General features: G+C 40.4%; 2 protein-coding genes across 2 annotated transcripts; both read left to right on the top strand.

The window, feature by feature from the left end:
• The first annotated feature begins 875 nt into the window (after window positions 1-875).
• klb (klotho beta) lies at window positions 876-6,916 on the top strand. Its single transcript, XM_006781438.3, has 6 exons — window positions 876-1,839; window positions 2,640-3,153; window positions 3,262-3,530; window positions 3,632-3,888; window positions 4,054-4,985; window positions 5,364-6,916. Exons 1-6 carry the CDS (start codon window positions 1,084-1,086, stop codon window positions 5,783-5,785), a joined length of 3,150 nt encoding a protein of 1,049 aa, XP_006781501.2. The 5' UTR covers window positions 876-1,083; the 3' UTR covers window positions 5,786-6,916.
• A 1,534-nt stretch (window positions 6,917-8,450) lies between these two features.
• Window positions 8,451-14,438, top strand: ube2ka (ubiquitin-conjugating enzyme E2Ka (UBC1 homolog, yeast)). Its single transcript, XM_006781437.3, has 7 exons — window positions 8,451-8,799; window positions 9,381-9,474; window positions 9,633-9,691; window positions 9,817-9,899; window positions 10,214-10,313; window positions 12,819-12,947; window positions 13,047-14,438. Exons 1-7 carry the CDS (start codon window positions 8,737-8,739, stop codon window positions 13,119-13,121), a joined length of 603 nt encoding a protein of 200 aa, XP_006781500.1. The 5' UTR covers window positions 8,451-8,736; the 3' UTR covers window positions 13,122-14,438.
• Window positions 14,439-14,493: the final 55 nt, after the last annotated feature.

Raw genomic sequence — 14,493 nt, forward strand, 5'->3', positions numbered from 1 at the left:
AATTGACTTATCGCACTAATGCCTTGAGGCAGAGTGGCTTCAGGTCCACTGTGTTGTTTACTCTAGACACTGTGTTAATGAAGGATGATGAGAAAGGGTTTCTTTTAAAATGGCTTTTTATTGTGATAGGGAAGCTATGTGTATGTACAGACAGACAGACACACATATGCATGAACCTTCTTCCCAGCAGTGTTTCTAGCCTGGCAGCGCTAATCTTGCCTTGGGTCAGCGACTGCTACGCATACAGCAAGTGGAGCTTAATTGAATATTGTCTTATAAGCCAGTGTCACTAATCCCACCTGGCACAGTTTGATCAAATCCTAAAAGAACACTGCTGATTTGGTTAGAAGCTTCTGGCTGCAAGAAAACAGAAAACAGCCTGTTTTTTCAGCGTCACAGTGTAAGATTACCTCTTATTTAATAAATGTGTCAAAATGTGTCGTTGCTGATTTGTTAGAAAGCTAAAATCCCCTAATGCAAGTGATTACAAAATACAGTGTGTGCGTTTGTAATGTGCAGTAAGTCTTACTTATGAAGCTAAGATCAGAGTACAAGCTAATTATTGACACAAATGTTCTTTACAGCAATCAGCATGTGCCTGAGAGCTCTGAGTCAGTCTCTGTGCACCCTTTGAAAGATTGCTCACTATTATCTTTATTAGCTGTGTTGAATTATGACTCTTTATTTTTTTATTAATTTGGCTGAGATCCAAGAATAATCAAGCGCTTTTTGAAGGACAGGTTAAATTAATCAGCCGGAATGGCCTCGGTAGTAAAACAAGCATGTGAGGACATGAGTCAACCTTTGTATGTGTGAACATTATGTGGTAGGGAGGGGTTGAGTGGGAGCAGAAGTACACTGGGAGTGAGAGATAGGGACGCAGGGTGTCAGATGGAGAGCGCAAAACCTCGAAGCTTCAAATGTTCCACCCTGCTCGCTTTGATCACTTCAGCCTCTTCTTCACGCACATTATGGATCTCTTATCAGTCATAAGGGAATGCATTATTTTCAAACGCGCGCTGACGGACTGACATCAGCTGTCTCATCAAGGTGGATTTTGGAATCAAGGTAGAAACCTTCAGTATGCTGAACCATCCCAAATGTCACTTCCTCTTGTCTTCTCTCCTGTTTTCCTTATATTCTTGGAACAAGGCAACCTGCTCTCTTGGGAAGGGCAGGGATATTTGGCAGCAGCCCAAACCGGATCCCACACTCAAAGGGCAATCTTTTCTACATGACACCTTCCCTCTAGGCTTCCTCTGGGGCTCTGGAACTTCTGCTTTCCAGACAGAAGGAGCCTGGAACCAGAATGGGAAAGGTGCCTCAATTTGGGACAGTTTCACCCACTCCTCTGTCAGTGGCAGCTTGGACAGAGAGGTTGCCAATGTGGCAAGTGACAGCTACAACAGATGGGAAGAAGATGTGAAAGCATTGGAGTATCTAGGTGTAAGGTCATACTCTTTTTCTCTCTCCTGGCCCAGACTCTTTCCTGATGGAAATGCCAGAGGTCAGCCCAATACTGCTGCTGTGAAGCATTACAGCTACCTCATAGAGAGGCTTCTGGAAAAGAAAATTGAGCCCATCGTCACTCTCCATCACTGGGACCTGCCACAGGTGCTGCAGGAGGATTATGGAGGCTGGAAGAACGAAACTATGGTGGAACTTTTCGAGGAGTATGCTACTTTTTGTTTCCACACTTTTGGGAGTCGTGTTAGGTATTGGCTCACAATGCATAATCCCTACCTGGTGGCTGTACAGGGATACGGGACAGGAGTGCATGCTCCTGGAGAAAAAGGGGGACCTGCCACCTCTCTTACTGTGGCACACAATCTGATAAAGGTCAGTTACACATGGGGACCTAGCAGATTTTGTCTAGGTTTTTCTCACGAGTATGTAATTTTTACTCTTCGTGTTCCTCATCTGTTTTGGTTGCAACGCCAGCGATATGAAGAATATCTCCAGTTACACACATACACAAACTGTGTAAACTTTGAACTCTCACAGCTTTATCATTTTACGATAGACAGTGAATCTTTATATTGCTCGAGTGATTTTAGGTCAGAGGACAGTGAAGCAAGAAAGCCCTGATATTTCATTTTAATACAATCAAATTGGTCAGGGCGTATAAAACTAGTGCAAACAAGTGCAAAACCTTGCTGCTTGCTTTGTTTTTTTGTTTTATCTCCTTGATGACTCTCAGTTTTATTTATATTGATTGGCTTGTGATAAACACGTCAGTTAAAGAGACACTGCGGTCAAAGTCTACCACATCAGCACTTGTCTACTGGAGAGAAATGGTGTGTGTCAGGAAGTCGGGGAGACATGCCTCATTAATAATCACTTTCAGTTTACGCAAACAAGCACAGATGGTGTACCTGCAGCGCCCAGTGAGCAAACAAAACCAAAAAAAACCTTAAAATAAAATAACCATTTATATGTAATTGTTTTCATAATTACTCTCTTACCTCTCATTTTCCCTCTCCTGATCCAGAATTCACTATGTTATGTATACCTGTGCTTTTCATAGAGACACAATAAATTTTGCTGAGTCAAATAAGTTTATTTTACAGTGAATATGTTCAGGAAAAAAAACAACAAAACTAAAAACATCACACTAATGTGTCTGCTGTTATTTCCAGGCTCACGCTAAAGCATGGCATGCCTACAACGCCAACTTCCGCACAACTCAGACGGGTAAAGTGTCCATTGTTTTGGGCTCCCACTGGGTGGAACCTCAAAGAGGCAAAGCCATTGATGCAAGTGCTGAGCTCTGTCAGGAGTCAATAGAGGCAGCTCTGGGCTGGTTTGCCAGTCCCATCTTTGGTGATGGGGACTACCCAGTCTCTTTAAAAACCAAGCTTGGGGCTCTTCTGCCTGCATTCACCCCTGAAGAGAAGCTCTGGGTGCAGAAGACAGCTGACTTTTTCGCCCTATCCTTCGGGCCTAACAACCTCCGTTTGGGGCAGAGCGTAATCAGCTATGGGCAGACGGTAACCCCAGACCTAAGACGACTCCTGGGCTGGATAAAGCTAGAATATGGGAATCCAAGTGTCCTAGTAGCTGAGGGAGGCTGGTTCTCTGAAGCCACTGTAGGAAAGGAAGACACAGTGGGCATCTATCTGATGAAAAGCTTTATCAACCAAGTCTTGCGAGGTAAGCAGAACGCTGGGAAGAACAAATAAATATGAGTTAGACAATAAAGTCATTGAGACACAAACATTTGTCTATCTTACTCTATTATTACTTTGTTTTCTTTCATAGCCATTAAGCTTGACGGTGTACGGGTGTTTGGATACATGGCCTGGTCTTTAGTGGATGGATTTGAGTGGAATTATGGGTATAGTATTAGACGAGGCCTTTTTTATGTGGACTTCAGCCAACAAAACAGAACTAGGAGCCCCAAGAGCACCGCTCAGTACTACAGAGAAATAGTTAATGATAATGGCTTCCCAAGTGATGAAACCTCGCAAGAGGTGAAAGGCTATTTCCCCTGCAAATTTCACTGGGGTATTGCAGACTCCACTTTACAGGTAACAAGACTTTATGATTATCAGCTATGAAAGATGTTGAATAATGCTCCGGATGCCTAAAGAACACATTTTAATTGTATTGTTTTGTTTTGTTTTTGTAGGTCCACTTCTACCCTTTCTCCCCACAGTTTACTGACCCTCATTTGTACAGTTGGAACTTGACAGGTGACGGATTGTTGCATCAGGTCCCAGGGGTGAAGCTCCAGACCAGGAGAGCACAGTGCACAGACTATTTGGCTATCCGTGATCATCTTAACCTGCTGGAATCGACAAGGGCATCTCACTATCGCTTCGCTCTAAACTGGTCTCTGATTTTACCCCAAGGAGACCTCTCTAATGTAAACACAGAAGCTCTGAGGTAAAGATGCGCACACACAGTGACAATTCAAATAACACAATTCATGTTATAACTGTAACTTTACCTGAGTCACACCCCGGCTATTGACAGAGCAATTTCGAGTTCATACGCACTTACTTTACCTGAATCAGTCTCTCTGTGTCTACACTCTTTACTTTTACAAAGGTACTACCGCTGTATCGTGACCGAACTCAAGAAGCGGGATCTCAAGGCTCTTGTGGTTATTTATTACCCAACACACCGATCTCCAAATCTGGGTTTACCTGTGCCGCTGAATGCCTCAGGTGGTTGGCTCAATTACAGCACAGTAAACGCTTTTCAGGAATATGCAGCACTTTGTTACCAGGAGCTGGGTCCCTGGGTTCAGAACTGGATCACCATTAATGAGCCAAACAGACTTGTAGATGTTTATTCGAGTGGGGAAAACAAGCATCTGGCAGCTCATAACCTTCTTCTGGCTCATGCAAAAGCCTGGAGGTTATATGAGAAGGAACATTACAGTCAACAGCAAGGACTGGTATCGTTAGCGCTACATGCTGACTGGGCCAAACCTGCTAACCCCTTCCTGGAGTCACACACAGTGGCAGCAGAAAGATTCCTTCTGTTTGAACTTGGTCGCTTCTTAGACCCATTGTTGGGGACTAGACGTGAGGAGAAGCACAACATGGGGGACTACCCACAAGAAATGAGAACGTATCTAGAAGAGAGAGCTCGAGTAATGGGCCTTCCTGGATCTCCTCTTCCTAATTTTACTGAGACTGAGAGAGAGGAACTGAGAGGGGCCTTGAGTTTTATCGCACTAAACCATTTTACTACCCGTTTGGTCTCCCCGCGTTCCCACACACAGGACAGTTTTCAGCAGAAACCACCTCCTGATCATGACTGTCTGATTCTTTCTGATCCAACATGGCCCTCTTCTAGGCTGCAGCAAGCTATTGTGCCATGGGGCTTGCGTAAGATGCTAAAGTGGGTTAGCCAGAGGTATGATGGAGCTATACCTATCATTGTCACCGGGAGTGGGATTGACGATCAGGCTCCTGTTGAGGATAAACTCCGGCAACACTACCTAAGGAGTTACCTGCAGGAGGCACTCAAAGGTAGGGCAAACATTTTAGACAATTTTCGTCCTCAGTCCAGGATGTGTTGTGTAACAATATTTGGCAAGAATCAAAATAGAGTCTGCAGTGTTCAGGATGTTGAGACAGAGATACAGTTCCACATGTGATACGGGCTTAATTGCTTCCTACTATAAAAAGCTTTATATACTGAGAAACCATGAAAACCATAAAAGCAGAAATGAGGGACGAGGACAAACAGTGCCATAAAGGCCATATTGCCCTTTATGGCACTGCCCTTTATGACTCACCTGTATTTGCACATGGAAGCAGTGTAGTTGTCTAACACAATAAAAGCCGTGTTTTTTAGATGAAGTATTTATCTTACTTTTCTGTTGTTATATTTCTATTTCTTTGCAGCTTACCATCTCGATGGAGTCAACTTGCACGGCTTCTACGTGTGGAAACTCCAAGATCGACACGTACCGCAGTATGGCCTCTTCACCTCAGCCCAACACCAATCCAAAGCCAAAGCCTCCATTAATGTGTACAGAGAAATCATTGCTCTCAGCGGATCCCCTAACAATGACTCAGTGCAGCTCTGCAGGTTTAGCGAGCTGCATGAGCCTTGCTCTATATGCGCATGGATGTTCACAAACAAAGCAATGCTAGTTTTTGGGGGGTGCCTCCTAATAACAGCTGCAATGCTGGCAGCGCTGGTGGTTTTTGTCATAGTCAACAAAAGAAACCAAAGACATGGCAGAGGAAAAGCGAAAGTTGGGTTGAGCAGGAGGAGAAGAAAGGAAGGAGTGTGTTTGTGTCCACCTGGTGTAAAGCGATAACACTAGGAAAGACTGACTCATTCGTGTGTCATAAAAAAACCTGTGGCTCACTGACTGGGAAGGGCAACGACTTGTGTACGCTCCATTTGTGTCTGTTTCTGCTCATGTGACGAATGTGTGATTAGTTGTGTAAAATGTAAATAAAAGCAGAATGCAATGATTTGCAAATCTCATAAGTCTACATTTTATTCACAGCAGAGCACAGGAAATATATTAAATATTTAACAGATATGATGTACCATTTTGAGGAAAATATTAGCTTATTTTGAATTTGAAGCCAGCAACATGACTCAAGACAGTTGGGACACCATCATGTGTATCACTGTGTAGCATCCATTCGTCTTTTAGTAACATTAAGATCTAGAAACCGAGAAGACCAGCTATTCATCATTTAGGAGAGGAATATTGTCCCATTCATGTCTGATACAGGATTGTAGATGTGCTACAATCCCGCTGGGTGGAAGGTCTAAACTGCAGGCAGATCTGTTTATTACACTGAGTCTTCTACTAGAAAATCATCCAGTTTAAAGTTTAGCATTGTCTTGCTGAAATATGCAAGGCCTGATGTCATCTGGACGGGATCATATGTTGCCGTAAAACTGTATATACCTTTCTTGTTTGATGGTACTTTTCCATACGCACTAATACACTTCCATACCATATGAGATGCAGGCTTTTTAAACTGAGAGCTGACAACAATACAATACTATTGGATATGTGAAGATCACAGGTCTTGTCTCTTGCATATAGGGATTTCTCCAAATTTTCTGAATCTTTTGATGATATGTAGTATAGATCAGTAGATATTCAAAACTTTCTGTATTTTACCTTGAGGAAAAATATTCTGAAATTGTGCCACAATTTGTAATCACAGTTCTTTTCCCGAGTGGTGAACTCCTACCCATTTTTACTTCTGAGAAACTGCCACTTTAAGATGTTCTTTTTATATCCAGTCATGTTGCTTAACTGTTGCCAATGAAGTTAAACAGTTGTATCATGTTTCTCTACCTGTTTCTTAGTGGTACCACTTATTTTTCCGGCCTTTTGTTGTCACTCTCCCAACTTTTTGGGACTTGTTGCCTTTTCACAAAATTGTAAAGTGTCTCAGTTTAAACATCGGATATTGCCAAATCATTGCATTCTGTTTTTATTTACATTTTACACAACATCCCAATATTTTCAGAATTGTTTTTGTGAAGCTATTTTGTTTTATTGTTTCTACATATTTAAAATACTGTAAAATGGCAACAGATTTAATGAGTGTTGCAGTGAGAAGCTAGGGCATGTGTGAGTTTTTTATAAACTTACATAAGTGATTACGTCAGCTCTATGTTTTATAATAAACAAATGTGAGAAAACACACCAGTGCAAAACATCTCATAACGATAAAATCTAATAAAACATGATCTCAAATCACCAATCAGTTTTATAAAAGTGGCTTTCTTTTCATAAGACAACAAAGGCATTTATTATAACATGTTTTTTTTTTCATAGACTGGATGTTCATGGGGCAATGATGCCCCCTAGTGTGATTGTTTGCAGGTATGATGAAACACTATGAAACACTTCTCTGTTATTTGTTTAAAAAAACATGCATATTTCTCATGTGTGTCCTGTGATAAAGCAGTGTGGCTACAGAATGAGGTTTGTGTCTGATTGCTGCACAGTGCAGTTTAACTGACAAAAAAGTCACAACAGCACAGTGGGGCACTTTTAGTGTTATTATACATATACATACAAATACAAGATTATACATGAAGATTAAAGATAAGTATTCCACCCTGATTACAGCATTTAGTCATGTTAGTCTGTAAAGGTTTGCTGATGCAGATATTTAAGACTATAACATACTAGTTAATTTTGATCTGATTTTAACTGGGGTTTGACTCTTTTCTGAAGATATGATGAAAGTCCGATTTGACCAAAATGGAGCATAGCATTTTCCTTCTCATTAATAAACATATTTTTTAATGTTCCTATATGAAAATCACTTCTTTCTTTTTTTTAAATAAAAGATGTAACGATCTTGTTTCTGATAAATTATGGTCCTAGGTACTTTAGACTATTAGTTGGGCTCATTTCAAACAAGTTACATTTGACTGATTGGTTTATAACTTTGTTAAGTTTTGAGTTATTAGTAAAAATAATATTTTCGGTCTTCCTCAGATGAAGTGACAGCTTATTTTCCTCAAGCCAAATGTTAAGAGATTCTAATTCCTGACACAATTTGATATCCTTAGGATTTCTTCCCACTAACTCTAAAAGCAGAATTAGAATACAGCTAAGCAGGGTCACATCTGAATGGCCACAGTGGCCTTTTGGTTGTTTCATTTTTGTTTTTTTATTCTTTCTACACTTTTTCTACGCATATGCTTGTGTCGCCAAAATGCATAAGAGCTTTGCTCTGATCATCACATGAAAACACCTCCTCATTTCTGTAATGTGTTAGAGGCAGTTTTCATACTGCATGTGGTGCTTTAACAGTAATAGTTACCAACAGCAGAGTTGTCAATTTTGACTAAAAGGAAGTTATCACATTTTACTGATTAAATGTAACCGTAAATGCATACCCCTTCCACGGACACCCTAATATATTCATTGTAAGCCGATGAACCAATAGCAGAAGGGATTCGGGATGGCAATACTGATCACATGACCCCTCTCCTCCAGACTGCATGCAGTTTGGTATTAAAATGTTTTCAATAGCCCCAACCATTGTGTTCTTATACATTTGAGATGACAGACAGACGTTGAGACATTTTGGCGAATTATAACTTTGTATAAATAGCGAGGACTGACGGCGCTCGGCGGCCAGCAGCCTTCCTGTTGTTATTTTTCAGAGTGTATTTAAAACGTGCAAAGGTACTGTAGGCAGAGCAAGCTAGCTTTAGCTTACGTTAGTCAGGTCGGACGGCGACGAGGCCCAAGCCGGACGGGAACACGGGTGAGCCATGGCTAACATCGCAGTTCAGAGGATAAAACGGGAATTCAAGGAAGTGCTTAAAAGTGAAGAGGTGGGTTGTCATGTTTGCCACTCGAAGCTGTGGCTTTAATTCTTTTCTTTCCTCTTTCCGTGACTGCGGGGGCTGAATGAGAGTGACGCGTCGCTGGCTCAGCTGTCAGACTGCTAATCACCGAACTGCTAGCTTGAGCTAGCAGCCTCGCCGATAGTTATTAATACACCACAGCGTGGAAGATAAAGCCAAGAAATTAACTTTTGCTCCAATTTGGAAGCATGACGGCATTAAATCATCCACAACTTCTTGTTGCTAGCAGTACTCGGTAGCTTACCATGCCTTCTTGATGGTAAAGCTAATCGGGATAGCCATAGCAAAGAGTGTAAGGTGGTGTCCGCGTGTTTTATTGAAGGTGTTCTTTGCACATTTACCCTGTACAAGCTCTTCCCTATTTAGATTAGTGTGTATATCAAACCTAAATCCAAAGGATTTGCGCAACAAGTTGATCAACTTTAGTTAACGCCTGTGGGGGGTGTTAACTTGTGCTGCATAGTCTTGTTTTATATTTGGTGACTTAACACCTTACGTTCTCGTTTTCTACTTAAGCCATAACGCACATTTGGTTTTCCACCTTTCAGACTAGCAAAAACCAGATAAAGGTGGATCTGGTGGATGAAAACTTCACAGAACTTAAAGGAGAGATAGCAGGGCCACCTGACACGCCATATGAAGGTGAGGAGCTTTGGGGGACACGCTCCCGGCTCTCGTGAATACATGGCTGCATAACTTTTGTGATATTTATCATCACTGAGAAAAGGTTGATCCTGAAGTCTGCCAAACTCTTTAAATGCTTGAATTGTTCTGTATGATATCCCCTTAATTTCTTCCAGGAGGTAGATATCAACTAGAAATTAAAATCCCAGAGACGTATCCATTCAATCCACCCAAGGTAGGGCTCAATGTCTCCTCCTTATTAATGAAAGTATGAAATACTCTTGAAAGTATTCCCCTCAGAAGTTCTCATTTACTGTAAGAATCCAGCAATGCTTTTCTTCTGCGTTTTTCTCATCTCAGGTTCGGTTTATCACGAAGATCTGGCATCCCAATATCAGCTCAGTCACAGGTGCAATATGTCTGGACATTCTTAAAGACCAGTGGTGAGTAAATGTGCTCCAAGATTCTTGACATTCTTCATCTGTCAGACATCCATTATGAAATATTTTGTTTATATTTAAGGCCAACTGCAGGTTGCTTCTAATGCCTACATGATCAACAGTTGAACATTAGCACAAAGCTTTTGGGTGGTAATTTTGGGGAAAATGACTAGATATAAATAGGATTAAATAAAAGATTGTTTAATGCATTTTTTAGTCATAATATTTAGGCCTTCTAACTTGCAAGTGTCAGAGGCCACGGTGTATAGGTACTATGACTAGTGGTTGCTTTAAAAACAGCGTGTATGTCATTTCAGGGCGGCAGCTATGACACTGAGGACAGTTCTCTTGTCATTACAAGCCTTACTGGCGGCCGCAGAACCAGATGATCCACAGGATGCTGTGGTAGCTAATCAGGTGGGTGTGTATTTATGTTTTCACTTCTTTTCCTGCTTGAACATGATGCATCTCTACTAGCAATTGTTACTAAATATGTATTCACATGTATACCATACTACAGACGTGCCTCATAGTGACTAACAGTACTACAGTATTGCTGTAATCTGACTGATATATATGCAGTATGTTATTTATACTGAAAATTGAAAAAATTGTGTAATTTTGTAGTGTTCTATTTAACTATTTAGCTACGTACTTTGAGGCCTGGTTGATTCTGCACTTTCTGATCACTTGCAGTGCAGAGTGTGTTCAGAATATATCAGTTTTGTTTTTAGCCACATGTGTTAGCTTTACAGTTTGAAGCCCTGGATTCTTCCCTCAAATACACAGTTTGGTGTTTTCTTACTGGTTGAGCAATGTTCAGTGGTATACCTACATACTGCATGTAGGTTTAGTTTCTTTTTTGTTTGTCATAGTAAATAAAGTTTGCTACCAAAAACAGAGTATTATAAAACATGATCGTTTTGGGAATACAGTCAAAATTTTAAGAAGAAATGAAATTGTCTCCAGAAAAAAAGTCAAAATGTGGAGATTTCTTTTTGTTTATGTGCTGAAAGAAAATTTTGTGTAACTGATTCTGTAATATGATTTCACTAACTCTCTAATCCACCTTGTAGAGGGTATAGCAGCCATGCTCTAATCTCCACATTTAGGCTTTGTTTTTTTTTCAAAATGGTATTTTCTTAATGTGGCCCTAATACTCTGTAATTTACTGGGATTTTTTTAGAGAAAAAGAGGAAAAAAGGCCTCCCAAGCCCTTGGACTTTACATTATTTTGGCTTGGTATCAAATACTTCCATTTACCTTGTATGGGAAGAATGACAGCCAAACCCTGTAAAACTTGGCAGTTGATCCCTTCAAAGTTGATTGCAGTTTTTTTTTTAAGTGTAGGAAATGCATTATTCTGTGATCCTGTGAGAGGTCAGTGGGCAGTGTCTCGTCTTTTTATTTTAAAAGATTTCATTTTCTAGTAATCAGTGTAGCAATAGCATCTAGCCTATAATCTTTGGAAGGTATGTTCCTTCACCAGCTATTCCAGTTTTATAGTTAATAGCTTTTCTAGTTAACAATTGTAATCCTACTCTGAGCATATTACTAAACCTACTGTTACTAATCACTTGTACAGTTAATTTATCCTTTGGTGAGCAACATGCACTCCAATGAGAAACAAAGTAATGAAATGAGGTTAAATAAGAGGAGTGGTATAAATGTTTTTGATATGTATATCACAACAGTGAGTTTTTCTTTTTTAAGTTTACATTAAAAAGTGTTTCAAAGTTGATCGTCTCTTATAGTACACCAGTTTCAATGGCAAAGATTAATTTCTGTGATGTACAGTAACGGAAGTATCAGTTCCCTGAAATTGTTTATGACTAAAGAAAACTTCTAAAGTGCATCTGGGTAAACTTTCAAGAATCACCAGACGTGAAGTTTTTTTTTTTTTTTTTTTTTTTTTTTTTAGATTTTATTCATGAGATTAAAATTATGGTATTGCTTGAAAAAAGCGTGACATACTGCGCTGCTTCATCGTGACTACACTCCTGCCCCCTTCACCTTTGCACTGTGGTGCATACTCGAATGCTTCTATTTTGATAGAGGTGCTTAACCTTCAATTTTGAGGAAGTGGAACTGGTAGAGAAAGAAGTCTAGTAAGTAGAGCTGATGGCAAATGATTATGCTGGTGGCCCTGGGGGACGTAACTTGGTGATTGTCAGTACACACACCTAAAAGGACAAGCATCCTGATCATACTTCTGCTAACCTAAATCGGCTTTAGAAACTGAAACTTCATAGCTAGGCACCTGGCTCTCCTCACCAGCAACAATCCTCTACATGTTAGTTGGATTAGCTTCAAAGAGAAGTTGTTTTCTTGCTGTTTGAGGTAAATGCTGAAAATGCATTTTTTTCAAGTATTGATACGGAACCTCTAGAGAGCAAGAGATAAATGTCCCCACCATTGTTAGGTATTACCAAAAGTTTCCAATTCCCCCCCAAAAAAAAGAAGTAAAAAAAATTGTATTAACAGGAACCTGCATCTAATGTCTTATTCACTTAGCAGCTTTGTTGTTAATAGTTTATAGTGATGAGAAATCTACACTCTAAATTTCAGCTGAATAATGCCTACACAGCACGGAAACAGAGCGCTTGGCAGAATTGGCTACCTGGCAAAGTACAGCTCTACCACTTCCTCTGGCCCTGAATTATCATGTTAGTAATTTGTTGTGTACAAAATGGTACAGAAGAGTGACTATTGCACTAGCCCTTAAAAGATATGTTAATTGTGACACTGAATATTTAATTTCTTAACACAATGCCAACATGGTGCTTTTTAAATGTTTCAAATCTAGATAATTCTTCTCTTGGCATTGATGACCTATATACAAGTGTTTCTGTTATGGAGGGTGGTGTGCATTATTTTAATACAAATGTAAAGCTGTTTTTTCCATTTGTTTTTACCGCGCAGTACAAGCAGAATCCAGAGATGTTTAAACAGACAGCGAGACTCTGGTCTCACGTCTACGCAGGCGCTCCCGTCTCCAGTCCGGAGTACACACGCAAAATAGACAAACTCTGTGCCATGGGCTTTGAAAAAGTAAGCGTCTCGAAATCTTCTCTCTCCTGCTTTGAATCGCGATGTGAAACTCTCGCAGAATAAATCAGCACGTGTGACTGGTTTTGTTTTCCTCCGCAGAATGCAGTAATAGTGGCATTGTCGTCGAAATCCTGGGATGTGGAGACGGCGACAGAGCTGCTGCTCAGTAACTGAGTACTTCTGGCACCTCCTTCATCTTCCACTTAATCCCAATCTCTCCTTCCTACCACACGCATCCTCTCTCTCTCGAATTCCCACTGTCTGAAGGCGTCTCTTCCCTTAATGTACCCTCTGTTTTAAAGTGGACTCCTCACATCTACACTCGCCCTCTTCTCCAGCCCCGCCTTTATCCCCTCTGTGTTTCATCTCTCATCTGCACACGTCACCATCTGCTGTACAACACTCCAATCAGCTGCTCTGTGAGCTCTTATCTCTGGTTTCTTAATTCATTCAACATTCCACTCAGAGCTACAATCAGAAATCCAATCACACCTCACCACCTTTGAAGCAAATGCCAGACTTAAGACCCCGCCCACATCCGCCAATCTCCCAGCTCTTTCTGGCTCTGTGCAAGAAGCAGCTGACAGCAGCTTATCCTTGCCTATGCAGTGCATTTTACTTTAATTTGTGAAAACCTTGGTGGGAGAGAGTCAAGCCATTTAGGGGAGGGGCTCTTTTGGACCTGGTCCTGATTTAATGCACTTTTGGGCTGTTTTTTTCTGGACGACGATTAAGCTGAGATTTTGAACTTTTAAATTGGAGACTCGGTCAAAACTTTCTTGCACTGTTTCCAAACCATACCTTAATCCCTTCACTATTCCAAAATAAAAACTTAGTAATGTTGGCGTCATTTCTAACAGCATAGATTGCTGAACAGATAATTTATAATTTGAGGTGTAATATTAGGATCTTGAGAATAAATTACTGGAAGTATCTAATTACAATCATAGACATATTTGTTATATTGTGGGAGTTTTCAGGGCAATAACAGTGCTTTAATTGGACATAAAATTGAGGGTAAAGTCACAAAATGCAACAAAGTAAACGCAAAATGCGTCCATCAGCTTATTCCGTGTTCTAGAAATCAGTTCATCAAGTGTCAAAAGGTGTTCTCACAGTAGCCATATTCGTTTTCATGCCATGTTTCACCCTCTTCAGCTGTTGGCAATTGACCCAAAATCCAGGAAATCTTCAGTTACTGTCCTCTCAACCTGTTCTTCACTTGGCTTACTTCCTTTCTTCCTTTACCACCACATTTTTTTAGAAAAAATTCATGTTTTATTTGGATATGACCTCTACAGGAATACATTTTGATTCTTGTTTTTAAACGGAGAGAAAATAAACACATTCAGCAGTAACACAACCTGTCACAAGTCTGGATAAAAAAATGGTTCAAAATGATAGAAAAATATAGCATCAACCTACCTAGGCCAACAGATAAAATGTCAATGATTCATCTGTAAATAAAATATTGAAGTCTGTGTAAATTAATCCACCCTCTGTCCTTTCTGTGTTGCCTCTCTCACACACACTCTCACGCACACTA

The sequence above is a fragment of the Neolamprologus brichardi genome, chromosome 2 (genome assembly GCF_056152115.1).
Source record: "Neolamprologus brichardi isolate AB-2024 chromosome 2, ASM5615211v1, whole genome shotgun sequence".
Taxonomy (NCBI): domain Eukaryota; kingdom Metazoa; phylum Chordata; class Actinopteri; order Cichliformes; family Cichlidae; genus Neolamprologus; species Neolamprologus brichardi.

Excerpts from the sequence above, each read along its gene's own strand:
- klb (XM_006781438.3), top strand. The coding sequence starts at position 1,084 with ATGCTGAACCATCCCAAATGTCACTTCCTCTTGTCTTCTCTCCTGTTT. Across the intron at positions 3,154-3,261 it reads TATCAACCAAGTCTTGCGAG|CCATTAAGCTTGACGGTGTA; the intron begins GTAAGCAGAACG and ends TTTCTTTCATAG. Across the intron at positions 4,986-5,363 it reads CCTGCAGGAGGCACTCAAAG|CTTACCATCTCGATGGAGTC; the intron begins GTAGGGCAAACA and ends ATTTCTTTGCAG.
- ube2ka (XM_006781437.3), top strand. The coding sequence starts at position 8,737 with ATGGCTAACATCGCAGTTCAGAGGATAAAACGGGAATTCAAGGAAGTG. Across the intron at positions 9,692-9,816 it reads ATCCATTCAATCCACCCAAG|GTTCGGTTTATCACGAAGAT; the intron begins GTAGGGCTCAAT and ends TTCTCATCTCAG. Across the intron at positions 12,948-13,046 it reads GTGCCATGGGCTTTGAAAAA|AATGCAGTAATAGTGGCATT; the intron begins GTAAGCGTCTCG and ends TTTCCTCCGCAG.